The 17139-nt window shown below is 42.1% G+C and overlaps 1 protein-coding gene across 7 annotated transcripts in view; it reads right to left on the bottom strand.

The window, feature by feature from the left end:
• PBX1 (PBX homeobox 1) overlaps window positions 1-17139 on the bottom strand; it is a 279964-nt gene that overhangs the window by 77879 nt on the left and 184946 nt on the right. The window contains exon 1 of one of the 7 annotated variants that reach the window (XM_053605787.1): window positions 8077-8162. The exons of the other annotated variants lie outside the window; for them this stretch is intronic. Coding sequence (XP_053461762.1) covers window positions 8077-8152 — 76 coding nt within the window. The 5' untranslated portion in view covers window positions 8153-8162. Of the gene's footprint in view, window positions 1-8076; window positions 8163-17139 lie in introns of those variants that run through there. 7 annotated transcript variants of the gene reach the window in all.

Below are 17139 nucleotides of genomic sequence, written 5' to 3' on the forward strand. Positions count from 1 at the left end.
CCTCTTTCAGAGCACCTGTCTGTGGCAAGCAATTCAGTGACTCACTAGCCTTCTCTTCTAAAGAAGTTATCTAACCCCCCTGTGAAATCCCTCTTCTATCTTACCATCCATCCTTTTCTCTTATTCTAATTTCTTAGAGATCAAAGAATCCAAAGTGGATATACTATGAGGGAACTGCCTCCACTAACATGGGGTAGGAGAAAAATAACTTCCTCACTTTCTTAAGTTCTGGATTTCCAGAGGCAGAGCCATTGTGTTAACCCTGAAAATACGCTTCCTTCTCTTCAGTCACATCTCTCAATTCCTTCTTTCCGGTCTTGGCTTTTTTTTTTTTTTGTAGTTTTTGGCCGGGGCTGGGTTTGAACCCACCACTTCCGACATATGGGGCTGGTGCCCCACTCCTTTGAGCCAAAGGCGTTGCCCCCCTAGTCTTGGCTTTTCAATGCCTTTCCAACATCCAATTCTTTCCAATACACCTGGAAAGAGCAGGTGACTTTGGATGACCTCATGGATGCCCCTAGAGATGACCCATGGGTGAGAAGGGTCATGACCCACAAGGTGTGTGGTATGGTGAAGGGTTCTGAAATGATGTGCCATCGGCCGCTTGTCCTGCAAGTACCACCTTCTTCTCTATTCTTATCCCTTAAGACATACCCCTCAAAGAGCAGCCTCCACACTTCATCACAGCACAGCATGGAAGCTCTACAGTGGTGATCTGTAATGCTATGGTTTTTGACAGGACATCTTGAAGCCAAAACTTTTAGACTCCTAAACAACTGATAAGTGAACAAAACTAATTTTTAAAACAATTTAATAGACTGAATGCTAGTACATATGAAGATAAAACGTGTGTCAACAGTGTCTATGAGAGCACTGTCTGCTGTGTCACCCAATTGAGTCCATCAGGTCACAATGTGTCCAGAGGATTGGACAAGAGACCACATAATACTAACAAGGACCATCTGGGTGCTGACTGTATTCAAGAGGAAGAAAAGAGTTCTGTTTAATGAGTGACATGGTGCTAAAGATCCTTTGAGAGAGCTTGAAATTCACTCCAATGTACAACCAAACTAATTTCAGTATTTTGTGCAGCCAGTATAGACTGAGAGGAACTGTTCTCAGTGGGGCACAGACACAAATTGAAGAAGGAACCAAGATCTACCAAAAATTACTGATGATTTAAGCTCATCTGACCTTACCATGGTTTTGATAGCCAAGAAACAGGTTGGAGCTAGACCCAGAACTAGCTGTGGTTCTGAAAAATCAGACACTCTGAGTAGGAGACACCTCCCTGGGTCTGAGTCAGCAGGCACCTCCCGCCTCAACAGGCCTGACCGCGTATGAGCCAGGCCAGTGCTCTGGGTTGGATAAATGCTAAGTACTGCCAGGTCTGCTGAACCTCCAGCCAGCTCTGGGGGTCATTCCTGGGTCCATCCAACTAGCCTTTCAAACCTCATTCTGATAGCTCTACCTAAGAGAGCATGCAGGGCTGCAAGAGACCCCACTACTATGCCCTGTAAGGGTGCAGGCTGGGCACTGTTCTGGGGAGTGGGCCGTACCACTCAGGGGCTACACTCTCAGCTACAAGTCCAGTTACAGTTATAGTTTTCCAAACTGATAGATGGATCATGGTAACGACAGGTTATTCTCAGCACTGGAGTGAGTTAGCACTGTCCATAAACTGGGCCACCACTTTTCCTTTCCATACCTGTTTTGAGTTTTACAAATACGCTCTTAGCAAAGCCCTCTCTAATTTATTTTCCTAACCCATATCTTCTTTGGCTCCATCAAACAAGCACACTTTTAGAGTGAATCATCAGAATGGGTAAATGGTGTTGCAATATTGGCTAGAATTTAAAATGTCTGAAAGGATTTTAAACCACATGTTCTTTTGAATACAGACTTTTAAAAAAATGCATCTCTGAACCCCAAGGTCTAATGGTGAAGAATTTTGGTATAGTAAATCTGCTCTAAGTCGTAAGTTATGCACTGTGGTGGAAAGCATTGCATAATTATAAGGTGTTGCTGCTATAGGAATCATGAGTTTCCTATCTGTAGCTAAAATAGATTTTACAGCAGATCTTTGGATAAGAGCGGTCAGGTACTTGCCTGAGAAAGAATGATCAGAGAAAAGGGCCGCTTGAATTCTTGAGACGGATTTTTCTTTCCCCTATTTCTGGGGTAGGGCCCAGGCATGAATTCACCTCTATCTTCCCTTACAAAAATCTCTGGTTTCTACATTCCATTCTCCTTCCCTCATGTGTGCCCAGCCCCCCTTCCAGCCAGGAGGCCCAATCTCAATCTCAGACAGACAGGTCTGGCGGGGGCAGATGGGTAATTTTTCCTTTCAGCTTTAATGGCTGCTATTAACAATAAGTTGCCCTGCCCTACTAATGGCTCAACTTTCAGCTTTTTCTCTGATTGCCTATGAGTAACACTGTGTCACATGAGCTGTGTTTAACAGAGGTGTAATAAATGCCAAAGAAAAAATATTACCCAAAATAAAAAAAGTTTGTCCCAGTGTGGCCAGGATCTCATGACTCGCAACAATGTTCATTTCAGCTTCCAGCGCAATTTCTATTTGCATTCTTTTTTTTTTTTTAAGGGTCTCTGGGGGCTTTAAAAAAGCTGTTTAAGAGAAAAGGCAGAAAGACTGTAGTGATTATCAAGTGCCAGGAGTTCTGCGTTCCAGACAAACAAACGCAGGGCACAGACAGCAGACAGACTGACAACCAGGGGACCCTCTGGGCAGAGGGGACAGAGGCAGGTAGGCAAGAAAACTAAACACAGAACATCTGACTTGGATGAAAGACAGCCGGTCCTCTTTGGTGTGGTTCAGAACATCAACTTTGGCTACCAGGAGACAGAGACGGAGGCAGAGAAGGCTGAACACTATCCCTGCATGTACACACACACACGCACACACACACACACACACACACACACACACCCCCTTGGGACAAGAAACATATCAAGTTCTCATTTAGTTGCAAGCAAACTACATTCTCCTTTTGATAATATGCAAAAAAAAAAAAAATCTTTCTATGTTTTCCAAATAGTAGCTGGTTGGAGTTGTTCCAAGCTCAGAGAAAAAAACCAATAAACACTAAAATCCCCTGGCAGTCCCTTAGTTGAAGATGTGGGCAGGAAGTATTCTAAATCCTCAAGGTTTTCAGAAAGAAGGATGAAAACAGCCAAGGAAAGGGTGAGGTTCTCCCAGGAGGCTTGAGAGTGAAGTGTGCTCCTGCGATCAAAGCCAGGATCTCGGGCCAACAGAATCAAGAGGAGCCTACTTTTTTAAATTCACCTTGCTGAAAGGACGGGCCAGACACAGCCAGGCAGCCGTCTTTTGAATGAATGCCCGCATGCTGCTTGCACTGGCCTTTGCCTCCCTTTCTGAGATCATGGCCTTCCTTATTTCCTTCTTTGCACACATCTCAAGCCGATATATTAAGAATTAACACCAAAATTCCTACTGCACGCCTGACAAAGGCGACGAAGGGCACCAAAAGACATTGTCATGCTGGGATTTGGCTTCAGAATTGCATTTTGTTCAATAAAATTCTTGGAGTTTCTAGTATAAACAGTTAGAGACAGTGATACCCTTTGAAAGTTACAGCACCGAGTGGAGATGAACAAGACAGATCTAAGTGTATAATGACATCCCATAGGAGAAGATCTTTAGGGGCAAATGGGAACATCATTCTACAGGAAATCCTGGTGATGAAACTCGGCAGGAAGAGGAAGAAAGTGGCTCTAGCCTGCAAGGTCCGGGTGGGAAAGACACCATGTCCACCAGAGCGTGAGGCACAAGACTAAGAGCATACAGGTGACTCAGAATGATCGTGGAGATTTCCCCATAAAAGAGGTAGCACCGTGGGGTGGCACCTGTGGCTCACAGGAGTAGGGCGCCGGGCCCCCATATACCAGAGGTGGTGGGTTCGAACCTGGCCCTGGCCAAACAAACCACAAAAAAAAGAAAGAAAGAGTAGCACCATGGAAAAAGCATTGGTTTTCCGGTGAGATCGATGTTGTGGGTCTGCCATTCCTGGTCTTTGTGATCTTGGGCAAGTCACCTTTCTTTATTTATACAAAGCAAAGATGGGACTCAGAGAGCTCCATGGGTCATTTTTTTCTTTTTTCTTTTGAGACAGAGTTTCACTTTGTTGCCTCCTTGGTAAAGTACTGTGGGATCACAGCTCACAGCAACCTCAGACTCTTGGGCTCAAGCGATTCTCTTGTCTCAGCCTCCAAAGTAGCTGGGCCTACAGGCGCCCACCACAATACCCTGCTATTTTTTTAGAGGCCTGCTCTGGCTCAGGCTCGTCTTGAACTTGTGAGCTCAGACAATCCACCCACTTTGGCTTCCCAGAGTGTTTGGTTTACAGGCGTGAGCCACCATGCCCAGCCCTTCCATGGGTCATTTTTTAAATTTAAAAGTCTCGATAAGTAAAGCATGGACCTAGAAAAGCATCATTCTCTAAAAAGGCAGAGCTAGTCAAGACAGCCTTTGAAAGCAATTTGGAATCCTTTCCAGCTATCATACTTTATACCCAACCTAGAGCTTTCATATTATGTCGTCTAGATTGCTAATTTGACGTACACATCGACCTTCAGAAGTAGATCTTGGATACGCATTTTTAGGACATTGACTCAGAGAAGCCGAAACTAGCCCGAAGTTACAAAGACACTCAAATCCAGTTCTGCAATGTCTACACCCTTTGTACCAATTGGAATATCAGAATAGTGGGCTGTCTGGGTAAATGGAGGCTCAAGCCAATTATCATCTTAGAGCTGGAAGGCAGAGTCAAGAGACAGGGAAGCAGAAAGGTAGAGGGAGCAGAGAGAAAGTGCGCTAACTCCTGTGGATGTTGACTTTTTTATAGACCAAATGGGGTGAGGCATGATGGCAGCAACTGGACCCAAGTTCCTTTTAGAAATATAACATTTCATCACTTACATAACAGTTATTCATAAACTATTTCATTTGGTGCCACAGTAATAAAAATTGGCTCAAGGTCCATGTTTGACATGTTCCCTAGATTTCTAGCTCAAATTCAAGCTTCCTGGCTATGCTGATGTCATTTGTATCTGAACAGCACACACAAAACCTCCTCCGGCCCTCGTGACAGCCTTGAAGGAGAGACTGCTTCCACCGGGCTCATTTAGTGACAGAGTGGGACTCTATCAGGTGAGAGGCAACGGAGAGAGCATAGCCCAGATGCTTCAAGTGGGAGCAAAGTGCTTTCTCGACTTTATAGTTTCTTCAGTTTCTTCTTAATTCTTCTACTTCATACTTTCTCCCACAGGACGAGAGTCAAAGATGAAGCCAGTTCTGACATCAAAGGGAATGTGTCTTTTGCTCAGCTCTGTAGGAGCCAGGAAATGAAATGAACCCAGAGTACAGACCCAGAATCTGGGGCCAGAGTCTCATTCCATCCTTGTGTGATGGTTCAGGATCCCCTCAAAAACCTTAAGCCAGAAAATTCAATTTGTTTGTAAGGGAGTCAAATCACATGTGCACATTCGGGCCAAGAAACTGATGTTGACATCAACTTGAATGGATTTCTTAATGAAAGTTTTATCTTACACAAATAGGCTGACAATACTCAAGGGCCAAAGTGGGCAGGTGAAGCAGCCTGGAGTGGGCAGAGAGAGTGGCAAGAAACTGAAGTCTCTTCAGTGAAAGAGGCGACATGCTTCTCTTATTCTCTCTGCTACCTTCGGTACAAGGCAACTGTTCTTTCTGGAACCATTCTATCGGGGACCACTGGGTTTTGGACAACAGAAAGGGCATCGTAAGCCATAAATCAAAGCCGCATTTCTAAAACATTTGAAGGAGCAAAACAAAGTTATAAAGCAAGACTCAGCCTCCACGAAACCCCAGGGAATGTGAGCAGCAGGGCCTCCCCTCTTTTTTTTTTTTTTTTTTTTATTAAATCATAGCTGTGTACATTAATGCAATCATGGGCCACCATACACTGGTTTTATAGACCGTTTGACACATTTTCATCACACTGGTTAACATAGCCTTCCTGGCATTTTCTTAGTTATTGTGTTAAGGCATTTACATTCTACATTTGCTAAGTTTCACATATACCCTTGTAACATGCACCGCAGGTGTAATCCCACCAATCACCCTCCCTCCCCTCCCTTTCCCCCTTCTCCCTATTCTTAGGTTATAACTGGGTTATAGCTTTCATGTGAAAGCCATAAATTAGTTTCATAGTAGGGCTGAGTACATTGGATACTTTTTCTTCCATTCTTGAGATACTTTTGATGACAGGGTTTCTACAGGGCTGAGTGGCTGGAGGACATTGCAAGCCCTGTGCCCTCTCTGCCTTTGGCTTCCTGTGCTGGAATTCACAACAGGCTGGGTAGTCTGATGTGTGGGAAGAAGACAGGCTGCGGACTTAGAATTCAAATTCTAAGTCCAAAGCCAGTACTTATCAGCTGGGAGACCTTGGATGACATTTCAAAACTTGTTTCTCCAACTGTAAAATGAAGTCAGCTGTGTTCACTGTCTGTAGTTTTGCTGAGTCTCCACTACACGGCTCGTGTGAAACAAATGTTAAGTTTTTTAATTCGCTTTTCATGTCCCTTTGCACAGTGTGATTCAAGAGAGTACTACATTTTGGCTCTCTCTCAATGAAAAAAGTTGTATTTGTTAAAGTAGACACATCTACTGATAAGAAAAAAAAGTATATGTGGAAAGATAAAACATAAAAAATGCCCTTCCTTTTCAGAGAAAGTAGAGTTAAATCACATTCTGGTTCAACAACACGAGTCCTTCATTTGAAATCTTGTTCTATTTAAATACCCTGTGGTTTTTAGTTGCAATTTCATGTTTTGCTTAATTGTCCAGAGTGGCAGATGTGATTTTTGTGTAAGTTTCTATCCCATCTGTTTTTCTGTGCCAGAAATATATGTGGAAGGTACTGGGACTTCTTCATAAAAATGGGCTTTATCTATACTTACAAAAATAATAAACCTGCAAACTGGAAGGTGAACCAGCTCTGAGTTGGCAGTAAAGAGAGAAAGTCCATTTTTTTTTTTTTCACATTTGTACTGCTTCCCTCTTCTACATTCTTCCCTTTGCTCCAAATCAGAATTCTTTGGGAATGACTTATGAGGAGATAGCTTTTCTTATGCAACTGAGAGTGAACATGTTCCTGGTACTTAGAAGCATCTAACACAGACAGATGCAGGAGTCACACCCAGCCTGCCCCCTGCCCCTTCCCACGTCTTATCTGCTCTCTATTCAGAGAGGCCTTGATGAAACTTGTGAGGTGAAAGGGATACCTTATATTTTAAACCAAACATTGGGCTGGCTTTGTGGGTGTGAAACCCGTGCAGTACCCCAAGGTCCCTCTCTCAGAAGGAGCCTACATTTGGGTTAATGCTCTGATGTCATCACCTTGAACAAGAGGTCCACGTGTTCATTCTTCCCTGGAACCTGCGTCTTATATAGTCAGTCCTTCCTCAGAATGTGGTTGTTGCCATTAAAAATGCTTGCATACATAATGATCAGACATAACTGAAATAAAACAATTAGGTCACACCCAAGACACATTCAGTTCAGCAACAGGTCTGTACATTTGGGCCTTAAAATATAGCTTTATAACACTTTCAGAAAATGTGTTATAGGTTCTAAAAAAAAAATGAAAGGATAAAAGAAAAGAAAATGAAAAAGAAAATTTCTTGAATACATCCTATTTTCAAATTGAAACCTGTTGATAGGAAATATCAAAATCTAACAAAAACTCTTTTTATCCAAACTTGGACTCAGACGGTGAAGGATACGGCCAGTCCCTGCCTCTCACCAGCTGTGTGGCATGAACCAGAGGCTAGCTGGGTGATTTTCAACCTGCGTGCCATGAGAGGATCTTAGGTGTGCTGTGAAAAATTTTGAAGATCATTAATTAAATTATTTAGAAAGACGTTCAAAGCACAGTTCAGTATATTCTTTTTTTCACTCGTTTTTTCTTGACCAACATAATTTAAGTGTGCCGTGGAAGTTTCATTTTAGGTTCAAGTGTGCAGTGAGATAAAAAAGGGTTGAAAAAGCTGGTCTACCTCCTTCTCTCTCATTCTTTCCTTCATTTCTCCAAGAGCCTCTCCCGGAGCACAGTATGTGCCAGCAACAGCCCATGATTGGTGTTCTTCCTACGTAAAACAATGACAATAACTGTAGTACCTGCACCTCCATAGTGGAGGAAGTGAGAGGAAATTGAGAGAAAGAAATATATAATGTGCACTGCAAACTGTAAAGTGGCAGGCAGATCCTGCCCTTCTAAACGTGCAGGTGAGACGTCATGTCCCCACTCCCTGCTCAGCTCGGGGGTTCCTTCCCTTCCTCCCTCCATCCTGTCACATTGACGCTGTCCTTCTAGGTTTCATTCAATCCAACATGGACTCATCTCCCACTACTCTGCTTCTAGACATCTTGTTGGAATGATGTCATATAGCTCCTTGGTTTCTGTTGACACCTGACAAGTCACAAATTTATTAGACACCGTCATTGTGGCCATCGGCTGTTTCAAGTACTGCTTTCTCAATGCCAACGAAGAGTTGCCCATGCAAGGGCAGCGACCATATTTTACCCTTCTTTTCTCCCCCTGCAGCATTTGGAACTTTGCTAGGGGCATGGAACATGTTCATAAATACTTTTTAATTTATTCAAACAAGGTTAGCAGAGTCAGTGAGCACAGGGGATGAAGCCACCAGCCACGATTTCACATAACAGTATTTTAAGGGGCATTTCACCCCCTGACAGCATGAGAGGATCTGACTCACAGTGACACACAAGTTTCCATGGCACCCTGGAAACTGGATGGTTTTATACTCAGACAGATCTGAGTTAAATCCTGACTCCTCTGCCTCTTATTAGCTGTCTCACTGGGCTAGCGAGCTCACTCCTCAAAGCTCCAGTTTGTACCCTCATCTGTGAACAGGGGAGCATCACCTTCATCTCACAGGATTGCTATGGTGCTTAAATGAGATAAGATGCACAAAGTCATCAGAACAGAGCTGGACATGAAGGAGGCCCCAGTGGGTGCCACTGCCTTCTCCTCTACTCTAGCCAGAAATTCGTTTTGAACATCTATTTGCTTCTTCCTCTCCTAACTCTGACATCAGAGTACAGTCATTATTGGGAGCCAATCATATTCATTGATGAAGCTGAGTTTACCCCATCCTGATGCCAGTTTCCAAAATAAATCAGAATAGCAATTACCCTGCTCTCTTCAAGCAGAGAGCGACATATAATGTCCCATCCGCTGTGCATGTCCCTGGGCACAATCTCACACACACACGTACATATAATAGACTTGAGGCATTTTTTAAAAAAGATAACATTGACTCTTGCTGGGCAGACACAAACTAATTAAGGAATTAAGAGTGGGTCTATATGTATGTCTTGACACCACTTGTCACTTCTTGTCAAGACATCACAACATTCCATGTTCTTGAAACTGGGGGTTAAATAAATACCTGTGCAATGTTGATGAGCATTACATGGTCACTGGATGAAAGCGACAAGCTGGGAAGGCCATGGTGGGGAAAGAGCGTTTTAATCTGTAACTATTGGAAACCTATGCTCCAATGCCAGAAAAGTCCCTCCCAGAGGTAGAAGACCAACTCACAGGGATATTGTAATAATGACGATCTGGCTTATAAAAAGGAAACAAAAGCCTTATGTTAGAAGCGTAGTGTCTTCGGAATTTGTCACAAATGTTTCTATAATAAACAGCAACACTGGTTTCAATAAAGACAAAAATATATACTGATCTACTATTTCAATAAATATTTCCTATCTAGTGACATTTCTCTTTACATTTCGAATTATATTACACATAGATTTGTGGACCAAAGTTGCCACCAATAATAGGGTTTTTTCCACATAGGTGGACAATAGCTATTTAGACAAATTCCAACAAAATTATAAAGGTGACATAAGCAAAAGAAAAAAATGTAACTGAAAAACGTAACAAAATAAGAAAACAAAATTATGAGATGGAACATCTGTAGTCTAAATAAAATACGTGGTGATGCAGGCAGCCACACAAAGTTTCTTCCGACATTCGGAAGAGGCCAGCAGAGCTCACTTGAGAGTGATGTGGGCATCCCCACATTACTGCAACAAAAATATGAGAGCAAGCTGCACTGCAAATATTCTATAAGGATTTGTAACCTAAAGACAATCGTATTAAGAGAGAAAGTAATGTATAATGTGAATTATTATACACAGGGACACACATACACACAGAATGCTTCCTGTCATGAACATACAAGTGCTCCATTTTCATGTCATTCTTTAAAACATACAAATAAATAAAAGATAGCTTCGAGCCATCAGTAGCTCTGAGATAGGATGTGTGTGTGCACTGTGACTCCCAAAGCTCTCGGGGCAATTGATACAGAAGACCAAGCACTGAGAGGAAACACATCCCACCTGCTCAGCCTATTGACAAGGACTTACGTAACACATGGGTACAAAGAGTAAAGCTCATGCCCAAGTACCGGAGACTTGGTATTTTTTTTTCTACAGAAATAAATTTGATAGTAAGAAGCTTTAGTCACACAGACCATTTAGGTATCCTTGCCATTGGCAACCAAAGAGGTGACCCTACAAATCTCTACAATCCTGTAATAAGCCATTCTATTATGATTTAAGTGAGAAGTCACACCAAGGATCCATGTGAATTTAGCAGGCACATACTAAAAAAATTCTGCTGAGAGCACAAAAGTTAATCTTTAAGATTTTACACTAGAGCTTTCAGGTCACTCCTGTCTCCATGGATCGGCCACTGTGGCATAATTAGAACCAGGCCTAGTCAGTGTTGCTATTGGTCTAGGAAGCACACCACCTCCTCCTTCCTGATACCCCACAACATGAATATGTATGATTATACCCAATGCAGCAAACATTCATTAACGCAATCAAAATTTGCCTTTGCCTTTAGCCAGGTTCTCGGGGGTAATGTGACACCTATGTTCCAGATCAGATCTAGCTGATAAAAATGGGTATTCAGTTTGTCTTACCTGGTCAAAGGAAATTTGGAAGCTATGGCTAAGCTCAAGTGCACTACCATTTCAGAAAATTCCTCTGTTTCTAAGAGGTGGGAAATTTCCACCCAGCTATATTTCCAATGTCCTCTTCTAACAAAATGTGGTCAGATCAGTAAATCCTAGTCAATAGGATGCAAATGTAATATAAGTATGGATAGTCCACCAGAAAGTCTTCTTAAAAGGAAGTAAGTCCATCCTTTTTCCCTGCTTCTTCCTCCATTCTAATGCCTAGAATGCATCCGAGATGGCTGGAGCTCTAGCAACCATCTTGGACTAGAAAGATAATAAAGTATCCCACTTTAGGAATGGTAAAGTGAAGATCAGAAGGAAACCTAATTTTCTGTGGGCTGTGGAGTCTCTCTACTGCCCCACCTGTCTCTTGTTTCCTACTTCTTAAAAGAAGGTGGGTGTAGTTTCTTTTACTCAAAGTTGAACCTAATTCTAACTCATTCACACTGCATTTGAATTGTGATTTTGACTGCTTAACTTCTTTAAGTTTATTTTCCCATCTGTAAACTAAGAAAAATCAAACCTCTCCCTTCAAAATTATCGTGAAGGTAAAACTCGAGATAATGCACATGAAAAGTACTTTGTACACTGAACATAATTACTTTAGTATTAGTGCTACTATTACTTTTTAGTTGATTTCAAATTTTCCAAGAAAAGTAAGTCAACGATTGACAAATTAAAACCAGTGGAAAATAGAAACTCCAATCTCACTACTCAGGAAAGTTCTTCTATTAGCAGGAAATGAGTCCAAGATGATCAGTTGTAAGAAAGTGACCACAGGTTATTAAACATTTCTAATGGTTGTGTTCCTAGAAAATTTGCTACAAAGTTGTTACTTTAATTACTTGAAAAATATGGAACAACAGTATTTCTAACTGTATTTATGTTCTGAATCTTTACTCCTTGAATATCAGAAGCTGAGCCAGGAATCAAGGTAGCCCTGGGCACATGGAGAAATCTATCTACTTCACATTACAGAACCAGATCTCTAATTATAAGATTGGCTCCAAAAGGTGGGTTATCATAAGCCAGTATGAATTTTTTTAAGTATGTCACATTTCTGAAAAAGTTGGCTCTCTGTTTTGGGTTAATTTTCAGTTATCTCTAGAGTAGGTTAGATCCCATTTAACTGAGTAAGAAAAAGAAATAAGAAGCTGAACTGCGAGTTGTTGCAACTCGTATCAGAAAAGAACATGCTCCCAGTCAACAAGGGTAGTATCACTACACTACACTAACATTCTAACCATTTCTCTATAGGCTACTTTATCCTTCATCTTAATAACTGAAACAGATAGAACTGCAGGTGTTTAAGAGATACCATAATTTATACCCCCATTTAACTTTGCAAGGGCAGATCATAAAAATAAGGGGGGAAAGAATTTCAGGCCCACAGGTGTCACACTGCTAAGCTGGTTTCCAATAATAGGGGAGAAACAAAGTGAATTAAAAAAGAATTGATCTTCATGGAGCATCCGTACAATCTAATGAAGTATCAATCAATTTTATAAAAACATAGCCAGTGTTCTTCTCCCTTCTTGGGAGAAGATTGTACTAGTAGATATTTCCATTATTCCTGCCACCAGGAGTATCTGTAATAATACACTTGCCCGACATTTGGTGCTCATGAATTTGGGGTTGATCAATGATCTCACAATGATCCCAGAAAAATATAGCCTGAAGTAAACAGCATGCTTTGCTATCTGCCAAAATATTCATGAAAATAATGCCCAAGGGGAAAAAAATAAATTCAGAGTTTGCTTTTTAGAAAGTCCAAAAACACATCAAACCCCAAAGCCTTTTGGCATGTGTGTGCACACACACCCCCTCCACACACGCACACATTTGAAGTACTACTGGTAACTAATAAATATGTGCATATAAGATTATATTCATAAATTTACATAATTTACTATACATGTGTGTTCTATTTTTATATTATTGATTTGGTGAGCTGAGTGTACGTGTCTTACGGTGAGAAGAAATCCTTTCTCCTGACTTCCCTGACCACCAATGTATCCCTAAGCAATATAATGTGAGGAGACAGGACTTCTAAGGGCACAGTGGAGGGAAGTGGTTTTACTCAAGATTCCTGAATAAATAATTACATAGTCACTGCTAAGGAACTAATGAGAAATAGAAACTAAAAAGAAAATATGAATGGAGGGCCAGGGGACAGAGGTGGCTTGTACTTTTAGAATACAGCCTTCTTCTAAGTGAGAGGAAACAAAATGTTAAAAAATACACACATCTGGCTTCAAATATGAATGCAACCCAAGTATTCTGAGGAGAGATTTAATTGGGAAATGTCTGGGGTGAAATAGAGGCAGTTTGAGAAATTCTTACCCATCAAGCTTTATTGTGTTATTCCAACTAAGCAGAGACAAAAAGACAAATCTCAGCTCCCTACTTTCATTTATAATTGAACCAGGTCCAGAAGGATGAAGCAAGGACCATCTGTAGCGCATGCTGCATTAGCAGCCGGGAGAATGAAATATTCAAATTACTCTAGGCTACCTCACACAATGACAGGGGTCCAAAACGGACTTGCAACAGGGAGGGGAGAGGAAGAAAAGAAGTTTTTTGTTTTGTTTTTTATTGTTGTTTTGGGGGCATCAGTTAACCAAACACAATGTTATTCTTAAAGAAGAGAACATAGGAACATGTTTTAAAAAAAATCAAATTTACTTATCATTTTTCAGGGAAGCTGAATAAGGAAAAACAGAGGAAGGAAAGAAGGAAGGAGGGAGGGAGGAAAAAGATGGGGGCAAGGCAAGGGAGGAAAAGGGGAGTGGAGGTAGGAAAGGAGGGGAACAGCACCCCAAACTTCCTCAGTTTGGAACCCTCCTACTTTAGAGATAGGCTCCTGATGTTCCCATAGTTTGCTCCATGTAAATAGGGGTGCTATTTTGGGGAGGGTGGAGTTCGAGCTGCTCATTCTGATACCGTTAATCAGGGCTGCTGAATGTGTGACATGGTAAGTGGCTCTAGCCCCTAGCAGTAGTCAAGACGGAGTGACAGGCTCCATTTAAGATGTCACTGCACATAATAAAGTGTAAAACTATACTTAAAATAAACGAGATAGAAACAATAAACTTGACTCGGTATTTGAACTTTTACAGACACACGGAGACTGGAGGAGCCTGTGTGGCTGTGTGCTCTGGGCCCTCAAAGAGGCCTCTGTTTCTGCAGTGCTCTCAGGGCTGGGGCTTTGGGGGGGGTTAGTCAGGCTCTAAGTGGAGGTCAAGTGGTCATATCTTACCGCGTGACCGGGGCTTCTGATCTGTTCATGGCCCGAAGCTCTACGAGGTCAGAAACATGAGCCATACCCAGTGTGTGGAGTTATTGGTCTTCCCGGAGAGTGCCGTGAAGAGTAGTTTGGGACCCTCCTATCTCCCGGCGTCAGCAGTTTGCCATGTCCCCTGATCATCCACCTGCACCAGGGCTGCCTTGCTACAGCCTGACTTCATCTCTCCAGAAAGTTTAACATAATATTGTCAAGGCTGCTTGGCCCCAAACTGGAATGATACTTTTTTTTTTTCCACTAGGCCCAGCAATTACTGTTACATGTGGGGATGGATTCAATGTCAAAGCAAATGTTTTCCTTATGTTTCTTTCTTAAAAAAAAAGAAAAAAGTCATAAATGGAAGCCAGCAGACAAAGCTCCTGAACCAGCCACACAGGATTCTATCACCTGAGAAGAGATGAATCTGAACTTCCTTGTGCGTCTGATGCAGGGGCCACGGCTCGGGAGGCACCCACTCCCCAGACATCTACGTTCACGCCATACTTAAGGGCTGAGCTTGGAAAGAACCATTCTTTCCCATTCTTTCCCCCTGCTATCACAGCACGTTGCTGGAATTTGGGTTCAGCCAAATAATGCTATAATTTGTTACCTGTACAGTGGTTTCTAGGCCCACTTCCCACCCTCACCTGCAATAAGATTATAAGGTACTTGAGAACAGACACAGTGCTTACAAATTTTTGTATTGTAGAATAAAATACATTAAATAAAAACCACAAATTATACTTTTCAGCTGAACAAATTTTCATAAAATGCATGCAACCCAGAGTCCAGAATCAGGATCAAGAGAATATTATTGGCAGCACCCAGACGTCCCAACCAGCCCCTTCGCCATCTTCAAAGGTTACCTGTCTCCTGACTCCTCGTAAGCTGAGGTTTGTTTTGCCTTCCTTTGAACTTAATTTCCCCTTCTATTTCCTCATCACTCCCATTGGAGCCTGACACTTCCATATGGTCAGTAATTCAGAAAGTATCTAGTGATTACTTTCTATGTGCCAGGCATCGCTCAAGGTGAGCATAACAGGCACTCAAGCACATGCTGATGGAATTGACTCCGAAAGGAAAACAAAACACAGTTTGGTTTCCAGATTCTTGGCTGCTGGTATTAAAATAGAATAAGAAAAAGAAGGTCCCCTGGTACACTTTGCAAGGGCTAAGTATAATTTTATATGGTACTCTGCATTCTTGTCTTGCACTTGGCTGGCTTTTGGAAGGACAGGATGGGCTGCAGGCAGCATGAACTGAGATAAAGCAGACTCAGAAGGCAGCTGGGGCAGGCAGCCTTCCACCTGGCCAAGGCCCTGGAAGTCACCTTCCACCTGTCCTCTGGTAGGGACCGCAGGCAGGAACCCTTGCACCATCTCTCTATGTCCTCCACTCTGTGGAATCAAGATCAACCCCTGGCATAAAGGCACATCTCAAATCTCCCTTTTCAGAGTCTGCCTACAGCTCACAGTGTCCCTTCCCACCAAGCCAGGCCGCAGTCACGCAGAGTGGGAGTTCCATTAGCCATAGCCATGACACCTGGTAGTGATAGATTTAAGCAATAATGAACAAGAAAACCTTGGTTGTCTGAAACCTCTGAAGTGGTAAAAATAACCAACAGTGTTCTGCGAGCACAAAGCTCCCCTCGCAGATCTGTGATTCTGAAGAGATGGAAATAATGTAGGTTTTTAGGAGGACAATTTGCAGGATCAAAGAGAAAAAGTCTGTGTGATACATAAAGTGGTATGTGGACATGAGGACGCTGTGGGGGAGGACACAAGTGGACAATCGGAAGGTTCTGCGTAGATTCACTGCAAACTAAAAATCAGTTCCCGGTGGCATCTGTGGCTCAAAGGAGTAGGGCGCCAGCCCCATAAGCTGGAGGTGGCGGGTTCAAACCCAGCCCCGGCCAGAAAAAAAAAAAAAAAAAAAAAAAGAATCAGTTCCATCACATCGTCCAGCCTGTCCAAAATGTCTAATCACCTGAAAAGCCAGGAAATACAATTTTAAATCGCAAAACTAAAAGTGATTTAGTGAAAAACACCAACGCACAGGAAGGAGTACTTACAGAGTCTTATCAGATCCACGTCAATCCCAAGGTTCACTTTGACCAGCCCACCAAAGAGTACGACCACAGCCTTGGGCTGGGACGTTTTCCTGGGTCAACCCAATCTAGTGTGATTGCCCTATGCAAACACACTGAGCAACAACAAGCATGATTTAGATGTTAAAAAAAAAAAAAATAGCTGAACAGAGCTTGGAAAAATATCTTTTAGAAATCTTCTTTGTTCCTTGTCAATACCCAATTGAAGGCAGATGGGATGTGCTGACTTCACTGGCTAATATGTTATAAGAATAATATTACTTGTACAATTAAAAGAAATTACAACATTTCACAACGTTTTCCCTTCTGTACTCTTTGAACTTGAACTTTCAACGTCATGGCCAGCCTATTCAAAAATGACACTGTCCCCCATTACGTTATGTCCTTGAATCCCAACATATTTTTCTGTACATCTCCCCTACAAAAATCTGTTTCCCATGGAAGACAGTGATGTCCTCTGTTTTGTTCATTATTATATCTTTGGTTCCCCTTGCAAAGGAGGAGCCCTATAAATATTTGTGGCTGTTGTATCTTTCTCTTGACCAAAAAAAAAAGATTGGTTAGTTTCAGAAATCAGTTCTACTTTGTTGATTCCAAACTGCCTCCCCTACACTCCCAACCATCAGAGTGGAGACTGTTGAGTCCTTTAGTAAGTTGCTACACAAATACA

This window comes from Nycticebus coucang, chromosome 10 (assembly GCF_027406575.1).
Source record: "Nycticebus coucang isolate mNycCou1 chromosome 10, mNycCou1.pri, whole genome shotgun sequence".
Classification (NCBI taxonomy): Eukaryota; Metazoa; Chordata; class Mammalia; order Primates; family Lorisidae; genus Nycticebus; species Nycticebus coucang.